This window comes from Dasypus novemcinctus, chromosome 3, assembly GCF_030445035.2.
Source record: "Dasypus novemcinctus isolate mDasNov1 chromosome 3, mDasNov1.1.hap2, whole genome shotgun sequence".
In the NCBI taxonomy this organism is placed as follows: domain Eukaryota; kingdom Metazoa; phylum Chordata; class Mammalia; order Cingulata; family Dasypodidae; genus Dasypus; species Dasypus novemcinctus.
In genome coordinates, this window is record NC_080675.1 from 170,767,523 (window position 1) to 170,781,063 (window position 13,541).

At 38.9% G+C, this 13,541-nt stretch overlaps 1 protein-coding gene across 2 annotated transcripts in view; it reads left to right on the forward strand.

Annotated features, from left to right (window-relative positions):
• FANCI (FA complementation group I) overlaps positions 1-13,541 on the forward strand; it is a 94,450-nt gene that overhangs the window by 57,480 nt on the left and 23,429 nt on the right. For both annotated transcript variants that reach the window (XM_058294668.1, XM_058294669.2), the window contains exon 19: positions 6,458-6,526. In XM_058294668.1, coding sequence (XP_058150651.1) covers positions 6,458-6,526 — 69 coding nt within the window. The remainder of the gene's footprint in view (positions 1-6,457; positions 6,527-13,541) is intronic.

Genomic DNA, 13,541 nt, shown 5'->3' on the forward strand with positions numbered 1-13,541 from the left:
CTTAAAATTTTGTTGTAAACATTATCCCATTTTCTTTAAATGATATTTGAGATCACAGTTTTTAATGCTATGTAATAGTCTTTATAGAATGTGTAGCCATTTAACTGTTTTTCTTATTTTTAGACATTTCAGCTATTCCCAGTTTTTCTTTATGAACATTGTTTCACCTGATTGATTGATTACATTGCTGGGCCTACGATTAGAACATTTTAAAGTCTTTTAACTCACCCTGGCAAGCACTGCATTTATTTTTTCTGTTATTCTTACTTTTACTATTTTTTATTGTAGTGATATATATATGATAAAAAACTTAACATTTTAAGTATACAATTCATTGGCATTTAATTACATTACAATGCTGTGCTACCATCATTATCATCCATTAAAACAGAAACTCTATATCCATTAAGCAGTAACTGCCCATTGCCTACCTCATCCAGCCACTCCCAGCCCCTGTTGACCACTTTTATGTTGTCTCTCTGAATTGTGCTTATTTTAAAAATTTAATTTAAAAGAAACCACATAATATGTCCTTTGCTGAATTTATTAGTTCTAGTAGCTTTCTTGTAGATTCTTTGGGATTTTCTATATATAAGATCATTTCATCTGTGAATAGGGATAGTTTTACATCTTCTTTACCAATTTGGGTGCCTTTTATTTCTTTTCTTGCACAGTTGTCCTGACTAGAACTTCTAGTACAATGTTGAATAACAGGTGGCAGCAGGCATCCTTGTCTTGATCTTAAGGGGAAAGCTTTCAGTCTGGGTTTTCATAAATGCCCTTTATCATGTTGAGAAAGTTCCTTCTATTCCTACCTTTTTAAAATGTTTTTCTTAATCTTTTTATGTTTAGCCACTTAATTCCTATGAATTTTAAAAAATATTATATATAAGGAACTAATGTTTTTTCCCAGATTAGCCATTCAGACATTATTGCCTCCTTTTTTGAGTACTAAGTCTATTTCTGTTTATATGCTATTCCTTTATTTTGTCTATAGATTTTTGTGTAGGTCAAGTGCTTTTTGTTATTATTGTATGCTTATGAAATATTTTAACATCTGTTAGGGCTAATCCCCTGTTTCATTTGTGTAGAAAAAAATTTTTTGTCAGTTCTCATTTGTTTTTCCTACAGATGAACTATATAATCTCTTTTCCAATTTCCACAAGAAAGTTCCTCCTAGGATTTTGATCTGAGAAGTCTTAAACTAAGACTGAAAAAAAAAGTTCTTTTCATGAATTATGAAACTAATACTGGGAGATTTTTAGATAGGTAGAAATATCATGGCCACTCACATTGGGGTGCTTAGGGCCAGGAAGCACTTTTTTTTTTTTTTTTAATTTTCTTATTAGAGAAGTTGTGGGTTTACAGACCAGTCATGCATAAACTATAGGATCCCCATATTCTACCCCACCATCAACACCTTGCATTGGTGTGGAACATCAATTAACAATTGATGAGGCGGCGGACTTGGCCCAGTGGTTAGGGTGTCTGCCTACCACATGGGAGGTCCACGGTTCAAACCCTGGGCCTCCTTGACCCATGTGGAGCTGGCCCATGTGCAGTGCTGATGCGCGCAAGGAGTGCCGTGCCACTCGTGTGTCCCCCGCGTAAGGGAGCCGCCCAACGCAAAAGAAAGTGCAGCCTGCCCAGGAATGGCGCCACACACACGGAGAGCTGACGCAGCAAGATGGTGCAACAAAAAAAGAAACACAGATTTCTGTGCCACTGACAACAACAGAAGCAGACAAAGAAGAAGACGCAGCGAATAGACACAGAGTACAGACAACCGGGTGGGGGGTGAAGGGGAGAGAAATAAATAAATAAATCTTTTTTAAAAGAAAACAATTGATGATAACATTTTTTTATAATTCTGTTTTTTTAACAGTATTTACCTTTGTTACAATTGATGGAAAATTATAAACTATTGTCCATAGTTTACACTAGGTATATTTTTTTTCCACGTACTACCCTATTATTAACATTTTATATTTAGTGTTGTGCTTTTGTCATAATTCATGAAAGAACTTTTTTTTTTAAGATTTATTTTTTATTTCTCTCCCCTTCCCCCACCCCCCTTTGTCTGTTCCCTGTGTCCATTCACTGTGTGTTCTCCTGTGTCTGCTTGCATTCTTGTCAGCGGCACCGGTAATCTGTGGCTCTTTTTTATTCTGTCATCTTGCCACGCCAGTGCTTCATGTGTGTGACGCCACTCCTGGGTAGGCCGTGCTTTTTTTTCACATGGGGCGGCTCTCCTTGTGGGGCGTACTCCTTGCGTGTGGGGCTCCCCTACGCGAGGGACACCCCTGTGTGGCACGGCACTTCTTGCGCGCATCAGCACTGTGCATGGGCCAGCTCATCACATGGGTCAGGAGGCCCTGGATTTGAACCCTGGACCTCTCGTGGTAGGCGGACACTCCATCTGGTGAGGCAAATCTGCTTCTCAGAAAGAAAATTTTTATACTTCTGTTAACTGTAATCCATTGTCTACAATAGGATTCACTGTATTATACAGGCTTGGGTTTTATCTTTTTTTTTGAGGAGGTACCCAGGACCTCCTACATGCAAATTAGGTACTCAACCACTGAGCTCTACTCATTCTGCTATCTTTTCATTTTTATTCTAGTAATGTGAATGACCTAATTTTCCCCTTTTAGCTACATTCACCTATATATTTCATTGCTATAGAGGTAGACAGTCTGGTCAAAGGCCTGCTGACTTCAGATACCTTGGATAGGGAGGTTTTTCCCCTGGGAGACAGATGGGACAACCAAACTTCTGTAAATAGGGGAACTCCAAAACATCTAACAAGCAAAAGCCCAAGACAAGACAGAGGCTCAGAAAGACAAGAGAGGGAAACGGACTTTGGCCCAGTGGTTAGGGCGTCCGTCTACCATATGGGAGGTCCGCGGTTCAAACCCCAGGCCTCCTTGACCTGTGTGGAGCTGGCCATGCGCAGTGCTGATGCACGCTAGGAGTGCCGTGCCACGCAAGGGTGTCCCCCGCGTGGGGGAGCCCCACGCTCAAGGAGTGCGCCCGTGAGGAAAGCCGCCCACCGTGAAAAGAAAGTGCAGCCTGCCCAGGAATGGCGCCGCCCACACTTCCCGTGCCACTGACGACAACAGAAGCGGACAAAGAAACAAGACGCAGCAAATAGACACCAAGAACAGACAACCAGGGGAGGGGGGGAAATTAAATAAATAAATAAATCTTTAAAAAAAAAAGAAAAGAAAGACAAGAGAAACCTTGCACACTGCGTTTGCCTTAGACCTTCCTGATAGGAGGGTTGGAACTCAAGAAAACATCTGTGCTGTCACCTGCCGTTTACAAAACCAAGAAATAGACATCCCAGGGAGTAAATTCCAGAGTTAACATTTTAAAATATTAAAATGTACAGCATTCAACAAAAGAGTGCAAGACAAGCTGGAAGTGATAACCCACCCAAAGAAAGAGGACAACAATACAGAAAAGACAAAAAACACAAGAATGTAGATGTACCAAACAAAGCCTTTTTTAAAAAGATCTTAAAATGCTCAAGAAATGAAGAAAAGTACAGAGAAATAACTAAAGAATATCAGGAAAACAATGAATGTACAATATGATAGTCTAAGTATAAAGAGAAATTTTTTTAAAGATCCATTTTATATAAAGAGATCATATAACTCAGTAACAAAAAGACAAGCAACCCAATTTAAAAATGGACAAAAGATTTGAACATATGTTTTTCCAAAGAAGAAATAGAAATGGCAAAAACCACGAGAAGATGTTCAACATCACTATCAGGGAAATGCAGATCAAAACTACAGAATGGGGAAGTGGTTTTGGCTCAACAGATAGAGCATCTGCCTACCTACCACATGGGAGGTCCAGGGTTCAAACCCAGGGCCTCCTCACCCGTATGTAGCTGGTCCATGCGCAGTGCTGATGGGCGCAAGGAGTTCAGTGCCACACAGGGGTGTACCTGCATAGGGGAGCCCCACATGCAAGGAGTGCACCCCATAAGGAGAGCTGCCCAGGGCAAAAAAAGTGCAGCCTGCCCAAGAATGGCGCTGCACACGTGGAGAGCCGATGCAGCAAGATGACACAACAAAAAGAGACACAGATTCCCAGTGCAGCTGACAAGAATAGAAGCAGACACAGAAGAACACACAGCGAATGGCTACAGAGTGTGGACAACTGGTGGGGGGGGAGGGGGGGCGCAGAAATAAATAAAAATCTAAAAAAAAACCCAAAAACTACAGAATGGCCATTATTTAAAAAACAGAAAACTGCAAGTGCTAGAGAGGATGTGGAGAAATAAGAACTTCACTGTTGGTGGGAATGTAAAATGATGCTACCTCTATGGAGGACAGTTTGGCAGTTTCTCAGGAAGCTTAATACAGCATTGCCATATGATCCAGCAGTCTTGCTACTAGGAGTTGATGCAGAAGTGAAAATGATGAGAACAGACCGATGTTCATAGGAGCATTATTCACAATTGCTAAAAGATGGAAACAACCCAGTGTCCCATCAACTTATGAAGGATAAATAAAATGTGGTATATGCATACAATGGAATACTATTCAGTTGTAAGAATAAATGAAGTCAGGATGTGTATGACAACATTGATGAACCCTAAGGACATTATGTTGAATGAAATAAGCAAGACACAAAAGGACAAATATTGTATGGTCTCACTAATATGAACTAAATACAATGAGTAAACTCATAGAGTTAAACTCCAGAGTATTGGTTACTAGGAGATAGAATGTAGGTTGAGAAGTGGGAACTGATGTTGAATGTATATAGAATGTTTAATAAGGTGGATTGTAAATGTTGGGAAATGCAAAGAGTTGATGGTAACACATTATAGTCAGTATAATGGGGTAGTCTAGAGAGATTAATGTGTATTAAAAGGAAGCTAAAGGAAAATCCAGGGATAGTATAACAGTGATTTCAGTGATGGATAATGGTTGTGGTTAATAGTACAGACACAAGAATGTTTCTTTATTACAAGGTGTTAATAATATTGAGATCCATGGAAAAATGCAACTAATGTTACATATAGGCTATAGTTAAAGTAATATTGTAATATTTTTACATCAATGACAAGGCACTATGCCAATCCTGAGGATCATTTGAATGTATAAGGAAGTATGGGATTTTTCCTTTTGGAGAAATGAAAACATTCTGAAATGTGCTGAGCTGATGACAGTACAACTCTGATGAAACTGAGAGACACTGAGGGTACACTTTGGAAGGATTATGCAAGGTGGGGAACCATATAATACCGTGAACACTGTGGTGAATGATGGACTGTGGTTAACAGTACAAATATGAGAACATTCTCTTATGAACTATAATATATAATACTAACACATGATGTTAATAATAGGATGGTTTGTGAGAATAATGCACGAAATATAAGCTAAGGACTACAGATAGCAATAATTTTATGATGGACGATGTTCTTTCATCACTTGTAACAAATGTGTCATAACAATGTAAGTTGTTAGTGGTGGGAATCTTGTCTGGTATGCTTGGCTGTTTTGTAAACTCACAACTTCTAAAATAAAAAAATTTTCTTTTGAAAAAAATTGGTATATATGTACGATGAAATAATATTCAGCTGTAAAAAGGAATGAAGTCCTGATACAACATGAATATGAACCTTGAAGAAATCCTCTTGAATGAAATAAACCAGGCACAAAAAGACAAATATTGTATGATCTCACTGATTTGAAACAATTAGAACCAGTAAACTCATAGAGTCAGAATCTAGAATATAGGTTACCAGGGGTACAGAGTGGGGATAGGGCATGGTAAGTTAAGACTTAACATGTACAGGGTTCCTATTTGGAATGGTGAAAATATTTCAGGAATAGATGGTGGTTATGGTAGCACAACGTTGTGAACATAATTAGCAGCACTGAAATATCTGAATATGATTAAAAAGGGAAATGTTAGATTACATATATGGTAACAGAATTTTAAAAAAATTTTTTAATCCATGGAACTATACTGCACAGTGAACCCTAATTTAAACCGTGGGCTTTAATTAATAGTATAAATATAAAAATGTGCTATCATCAAATGTAGCAAATGTTCCATACAAGTGCAAGGTGATGGTGAGGGGATGGTATAAGAGACCCCTGTATTTTATGCATGATTGTTCGGTAAACTCACAACTTCACTAACAAAGGGTAAAAAGACGTTTAATGGGTGCAAAGATTCTGTTTGAGATGATGGGAGAGTTTTGGTAATGGATGCTATTGATGGTAACACAACATCATGAATGTAATTAATACCACTGAATTACATGGTATTATAAGTGGCTAAAATGGTAAATTTCATTTTATATGTATTTTACCGGAATTTTTTTTTAAAGATAGTTGTGTTTTGTTTGTTTGTTTTTAAGTTATCATCCAAATCATAGGTATGTCTGTTTTAAGAACGTTTTTCTCTATCTTATTCCCTTTAGGGATTCTATGATGTCCTTCGAAGGAACTCTCAGCTGGCTAATTCCATCATGCAGATTTTGCTCTCACAGGTAAAATAAATTTTTTATTAATAAAGGGAAAACAGATGATGAGGCTTTGAGAGGCGATGGACCTTTTCTAGACTTCCCAGACACTTCAATATTGTGAACATGTCTGGAGTATGTGGTAATATTCTGGGTTGTTTTATTTTCATCACCACTTGAGTACCCGCCGTATTGCCATCATCAGTCCGATCTCTGAGATAAAAGTCTTCATCCTAAATCAAAAGGATATTTGGAAGGATCATTTGTACAAGGGCTTTCAGCAGCTGAATGTGTTTTATTTCTGAAAGAAAAAAGGAAAAGATCCAGAGCTAGTGTGGCCAAATATTGACATTTATTAAATGTGAGTGACAAGATACTAGGTGTCATGTTACTTTATATTTTCCATTCAAAGAATGTGTGGAAGTGTATCACTCACACATAACATACATAAACACTAAGTGTGTATAATAAAAGTTATGAACTTATAAAGCATACGTGCATAACATCATACAAGACTCTGATACCTCACCCCACCACCCATACCTTGCATTGGTGTGAGATATTTTTAAGGAATGATGAAAGAGCATCCTCAAAATATTTCTGCTAACCAAAATATCTTACAATTGGTGTATTTTTCCCCCACCACACCCTGTCATTTGTTTATATCATTCTTACATGAATATACATCAACAGTAAATGTATAGTAAAAGTTGGGAATTTACAAAACAAACATGCATAGCATTTTATAGGGGTCCCAGACATCAACCCCCAAAAACACCTTGCATTGTAGTGAGGCATTTGTTACAAATTATGAAAGAATATTATCAAAGTCTTACTATCAACTATAGTCTGTATCTTAGATTTTGTGTATTTTTCCCCTAACCCACCCTATTATTATTTTTTAACTATTTTTTTATTACAGAAGTTGTGAATTTACAAAATAATCATGCACATTTAGAATGCACGTACAACACCCCTTCACCAGCACACCACACTGTGGTGGAACATTTGTTACAGGTAATGAGATAATATCAGACTGTTACCACCAATATGATCATAGTATACATTTGGCACACTTTTTCCATACTCCCCCATTATCAACACAGTTCATCTTAGGCAGAGGTGGATGAATATTACAGTACTGGTGTTAACCACAGTCCATAGATCACTACAATTGTATCCTCCCCATGCTTCTCCACACCCCCACCACCCTACATCTCCTCTAGCTCACAGAAGGACACATTTACCTCTGTACCATCAAACACAATTCTCACCCACCCCTGGGTTCACTGTGTTATTCAGGCCCTAGATTATTCCCTAGCTCTCTTTCAGTTGACATTTATACCCCGGGACTACCCTTTCCAGACACATTCCTATTTATAAAACAACTGTTACCATCAACTATACATTTCCACGCTTTTACAGCAAAGTTAATTAAAGCTTCTACATACATTAAGCATCAGTAGTCTTTCTCAGCCTTCCTCTTATCTCCTTTAAGAATCCTCCATCTACCACCAGGTCTTGAAGATGTTTTCCTGTATTTTCTTCTGGAAGCTTTATGGTTCTTGCCTTTTATGTTAAGGTCTTTGATCCATTTTGAGTTAATTTTTGTATAAGATGTGAGACGGGTCCTCCTCCTTTCCTTTGGCTATGGATATACACTTCTCCCAGCACCATTTGTTGAATACATTGTTCGTCCCTGCTGAGTGGGCTTGACAGCCTTGTCAAAAATCACTTCACCATCAGTGTGTGAGGATCTGTTTCAGAACCATCAATTCAGTTCCATTGGTTTATGTTTCTATCTTTATGCTAGTACAATGCTGTTTTTACCCCTGTAGCTAGGTTAAAACGATTTAAGGCTCAAAAGTGAGAGTCCTCCAAGTTTGTTTTTCCTTTTTAAGATGTTTCTGGCTTACCCTTCCAAATAAATTTGATAGTTGTACTTTCCATTTGTTTAAAAAATGCTCGTGGGATTTTTATCAGGATTGAATTGAATCTATATATCAATTTGGGTAGAATTGACATCTTAGTGATATTTAATCTTCCAAGCCATGAGCATGGAATGTTCTTCCAATTATTTAGGTCTTTTTAAATTTTCTTTTAACAATGTATTATAGTTTTCTGAATACAAGGGCTTTACATCCCTGATTGAGTTTATTCCTAAATATTTGATTCTTTTAGTCACTATTATAAATGGAATTTTTCCGACTCTTCCTCAGATTGCACATAACTAGTGTCTTTTAAAGTGTATTTCATCTGATAGAAGTATAGTTACCCTGGCTTGTTTTGTTTTTTGTTACTGCACGTGTGGAATATCTTTTTCCAGCCTTTTACTGTCACTCTATTGGTATCCTTGAGTCTAAAATGGATCTTTTGCAGACAGTGTATTTATGGGGCTTATACTTTCTTATCCATTCCGCCAGTCTCTGTCTTTTGACTGGGGAGTTTAATCCATTAACATTCAATGTTGTTACTGTAAAGGGAGTTCTTATTTCACTAATTTTGACCTTTGGGTTTTATCTGTCTTATTTTATTTTCACCACTCTTTCGAGACTTTTAGTTACTTTCACTGATATAATCTTCATTTCTAGATTCTCTTCCAGGCCTCTCTCTCTTTTCTTTTCAGACTGTAGCACACCCTTTAGTATTTTCTGCAAGGCTGGTCTCTTTGTTATAAACTCTCAGTTTCTGTTTATGTGTGAATATTCTAAACTTGCTCTCATTTTTGAAAGATAATTTTGCTGGATATAAAATTCTTGGCTGGCAGTTTTTCTCTTGCAGTATCTTAAATATATCCTACCACTGCCTTCTTGCCTCTGTGGTTCCTGAATAGAAATCAGGACTTAATCTTATTGGGTATCCCTTATATGTTATGCATTGCTTTTCTCTTGCTGCTCTCAGAATTCTCTTTGTCTTTGGCATTTGACATTCGGATGAGTATGTGTCTCAGAGTTGGTCTATTTAGATTTATTCAGATGGGAGTACATTGTGCTTCCTGGACATGGGTATCTATGTCCTTCAATAGGGTTGGAAAATTTTCTCCACTTATTTCTTCAAATATTCTTTCTGCTACTTTTGCCTTTTCTTCTGGGACACCCATGACATGTATGTTTGCACAACTCTTGCTGTCAATTAGTTCCCTGAAACCTTGTTCAATTTTTTCCGTTTTTTTCTTCATTTGTATGTTCATTTTCAGAGGCCACGACTTCAAGCTCACCAGTCCTTTTTTTCTCCATCCTCAAATCTGCCATTATATGACTGTTTATTTTTTATTTCATTTATCGCACTTTTCATTCCTGTAAGATCTGCTGTTTTTCTATGTATGCTTTCAAATTCTTCTTTGTGCTCATCCCTTGTCTTAATATCCTTAATCTCTTTAGCCATCTCATTGAATTTATTGAGGAGATTTGTTTGAACATCTGTAATTGTTGTCTCATCTCCTTTATGTTATCTCAAGGCTCATCTTGTTACTTTAACTTGGCCATTTCTTCCTGTTTCTTGGTATGGATTATAGTTTTTTGTTGGTGTCTTGGCATTTGCCTTACTAGATGTATTTATTCTGGGTGTTGTTTCTCTAAATCTTTAGTGCCTTCTAGCCTTTTATTCCCTGCTGGTTATATAGTAGGAGCTCGGGATGTACTTGGTGCTGTAACACTCTGGAGGTTCAAGCTGCTGATATTGCTCCAGGGACCACATTTCCCCTTTGCCAGGGGTAGGGCCAGAGGCATAGCCATGTGTAATAATCCAAGTCATGTAGGCCAAGACTGCCTGTAGTTGCCCAGAGAGAGTGATTAAGCTTCATTCCCTTTCCTCTGCTGCCTGGGGCTGCATGTCTGGGCAGCAGTCTATGACATGCAGGTCCAAAATGACCACAGTTGCCCAGGTAGACTTCCAACTCTTCAGTCTGTGTCAGCCAAATGTACTGCAGTTTCTCAGAGAGGCTGGTACAGGTCCTGCCAGCTTCCTGCCTGCCAGAGGTGGGGCTGAAGCCTAGGCTGAGGCTGCAGTCCTGTCTGGGTGGAAAGAAGCTGGTCCCTACTGTCACTGTGATTTTCTGTTAGTCCACCTTCCCTTCATGCTAGGGGCAGAGTCAAAATAGCAGCTACCAGCCTCTTTCCAACTTATACAGTTTTAAACTTTACCTGTTCTTAGGGTTATACTTTAGCTGACTGAATTTACTAATCAGTAGCTGAAGTCACTGGCCAACTGTCTTTCCCCCCTTGTGTTTGGGAAGTGGAGCTTCCAACTCCAGCCACAGAGTAGCTTCCCAGGGAGCTTGTGCCAGCAGTGGAGGATGGGCACCAGCCTTCGCAGCATGGAGTGCTTTACTCATGAGTCTTCTCTGCAGATGTGCAGTCTCCTTCCATTCTTTCAAGGATGTTGCAGGATGCTCTTCTGATCTCCTGGAGCCTCCAAACAAGTGCTTTAAATAGTTCTGATTGATTACTAACTGCCCTGTTGTATGAGCTGACTCTAAGAGCTCCTTATCCTGCTCCCATCTTGCTGGTTGTTGTTCTGTTATTTTTATACTTTTCAGTTTTAAAAATGTTTTAAAATTAAGATATTTCAAAGGACCTACAAGATTAGAAAAATTTACAGGAAGCGGTTGTGGCTCAACTGATAGAGCATCTGTCTACCATATGAAGGGACCAGGTTCAGTACCCACGGCCTCCTGACCCATGTGGCGAGCTGGCCTGTGAGTAGTGCTGCTGCGTGCAAGGAGTGCCGTGCCATGCAGGGATGTCCTGCTTGTAGGGGTGCTCCATGTGCAAAGAGTGTGCCCCACAGGGAGAGCCGCCCCACACAAAAAAAGCACAGCCCACCCAGGAGTGGCACCGCACACGCACAGCTCACGCAGCAAGATGACACAACCAAAAAAGTGACACAGTCCCAGTGCTGCATGACAAGAATGCAAGCAGACACAGAAGAACACACAGTGAATGGACACACAGAGCAGACAACAGGGGGCGGGAAGGGGAGAGAAATAAATTTTTAAAAAATAATTTAAAAAAAAAGATTAGAAAAATTTAGATGGAGAATGTTTGGTGTAAAGAAAACCTTTTTCTTTTCTCATTACACTTATATTTGAATCTTTTTATTGTTGTTTGGCAGCTTTATTGAGCTATAATTCACCTACCATGCAAGTCACCTCTTTAAAGTGTACAAGTCAGTGGTTTTTAGTACATTCATAGAGTTGTGCAATTATTACTACAATCAACTTCAGAACATTTCATCATCTGAGAAGACCCATACCCTTTAGATGTCATCCACTTATCACCCTACCCAGCACACACTCCACACGTCCTCTGTCTCTAAGCCAGCCTCTAATCTGCTTTCATAGTTGTCTATTCTGGACGTGTCATATAAATAGAATTATACAATATATGATATTTTTAGTCAGGCATCTTTTACTTTGCATAAAGTTTTTAAGGTTTTATCCAAGTTGTAGCATTCCTTTTTATGGCCAAATAATAGTCCATTGTAACATACTTGAATCCTTTTATATATTGAAAGAGTTCAAGATACTGTTTTATGAAACAGACTTGGCCCAATGGATAGGGCGTCTGCCTACCACATGGGAGGTCCGCGGTTCAAGCCGTGGGCCTCCTTGACCCGTGTGCAGCTGGCCCATGCGCAGTGCTGATACGCGCAAGCAGTGCCCTGCCATGCAGGGGTGTCCCCGTGTAGGGGAGCCCCACGCGCAAGGAGTGCGCCCCGTAAGGAGAGCCGCCCAGTGCGAAAGAAAGTGCAGCCTGCCCAGGAATGGTGCCACACACACGGAGAGCTGACACAACAAAGATGACGCAAGGAAAAGAAACACAGATTCCCGTGCTGCTGACAACAACAGAAGCGGACAAAGAAGACGCAGCAAATAGACACAGAGAACAGACAACCGGGGTGGGGAGGGGGAGGGGAGAGAAATAAATAAATTTTTTTTTTTTAAAGGCTCAATTAGGTATTTATCCCTACCATCTTCCTTCACATCAATTTATTTTTTATATTCATCCACTAAAGATATCTCTGGGACCCCGCACTTTATATGGGTGTCTTAATTGAGGCCTCATAAAGACCCTTTGATATGATAGAACTTCCCACCTCATGAGCACCCAAGGCTTTGTCCTCAATTCCGTGAGTCCCTCCAAAGCTACAACTCTAGGCCTCAAGAATTGGCAGATGCTGTCAAACAGTAGTTAAGGGCTCATTTATTTACTAGATGAATGCTTTATGACATTTTCTAATATGCTCAGATGAATTACCTTCCCATCGCCTTAACCATCTATTTAAATAAATACTATCTGTACCTAAATAAAATATTTAGCACACTATTATTTGTTATTCTCTACCAAGAGGTTTCTCTAGACCTCACTCCACTTTTTGCTATAAATGGAAGTTCTTTGTTTTTATGTCATTGCTGTGTGGTAATTCTGAAGGATCCTCGTTTCAAATTAAGGTCTCAGATGTTTGGTAATTATTGGAAGGTCCTATTCTAGCCATCAAAAGTTCTTTAGTGGGCCTTGGACCTGATCCTATATAAAATTTATATCCTGTTAATTATATTGTCTGTTTCAAACTATAATTACTAATCTATGCTCATTCACACATTTAACAAGAATAGAAAATTGTGGTTGAAGGCATAGAGCAGTGCTTCCCAACTCAGGTACATGGACCAGTAATATTTTATAGACCCCAAAAGGAAAAAGATAAGAGCTAACATTTTTTGTGCTTTATTATGTGCTAAGTAGTGCCTGAAGCACTCTATATGTGTAATTGTCATGTTTATCCTGATATATCCATATACGTTTATGTAAATAATATCCTCATTTTACAGATGAGGAAACAAGGCATGGACAACTTTATTAAAATCATCAATAAGCAGTGGTGCTGGAATTTTGGACTCAGGCAGTCTGACCATAGAGCCTTTGCTCTTCTGAAAATTCTGATCGCCTGTATAAGTTTAGGAATTGGTGTGAGGGAGTATGTATTTTCTAGGAGAGGCAACAGAAGTGGAATAGGAAAGAAGATTCCAGTTGGTGCAAGGCCT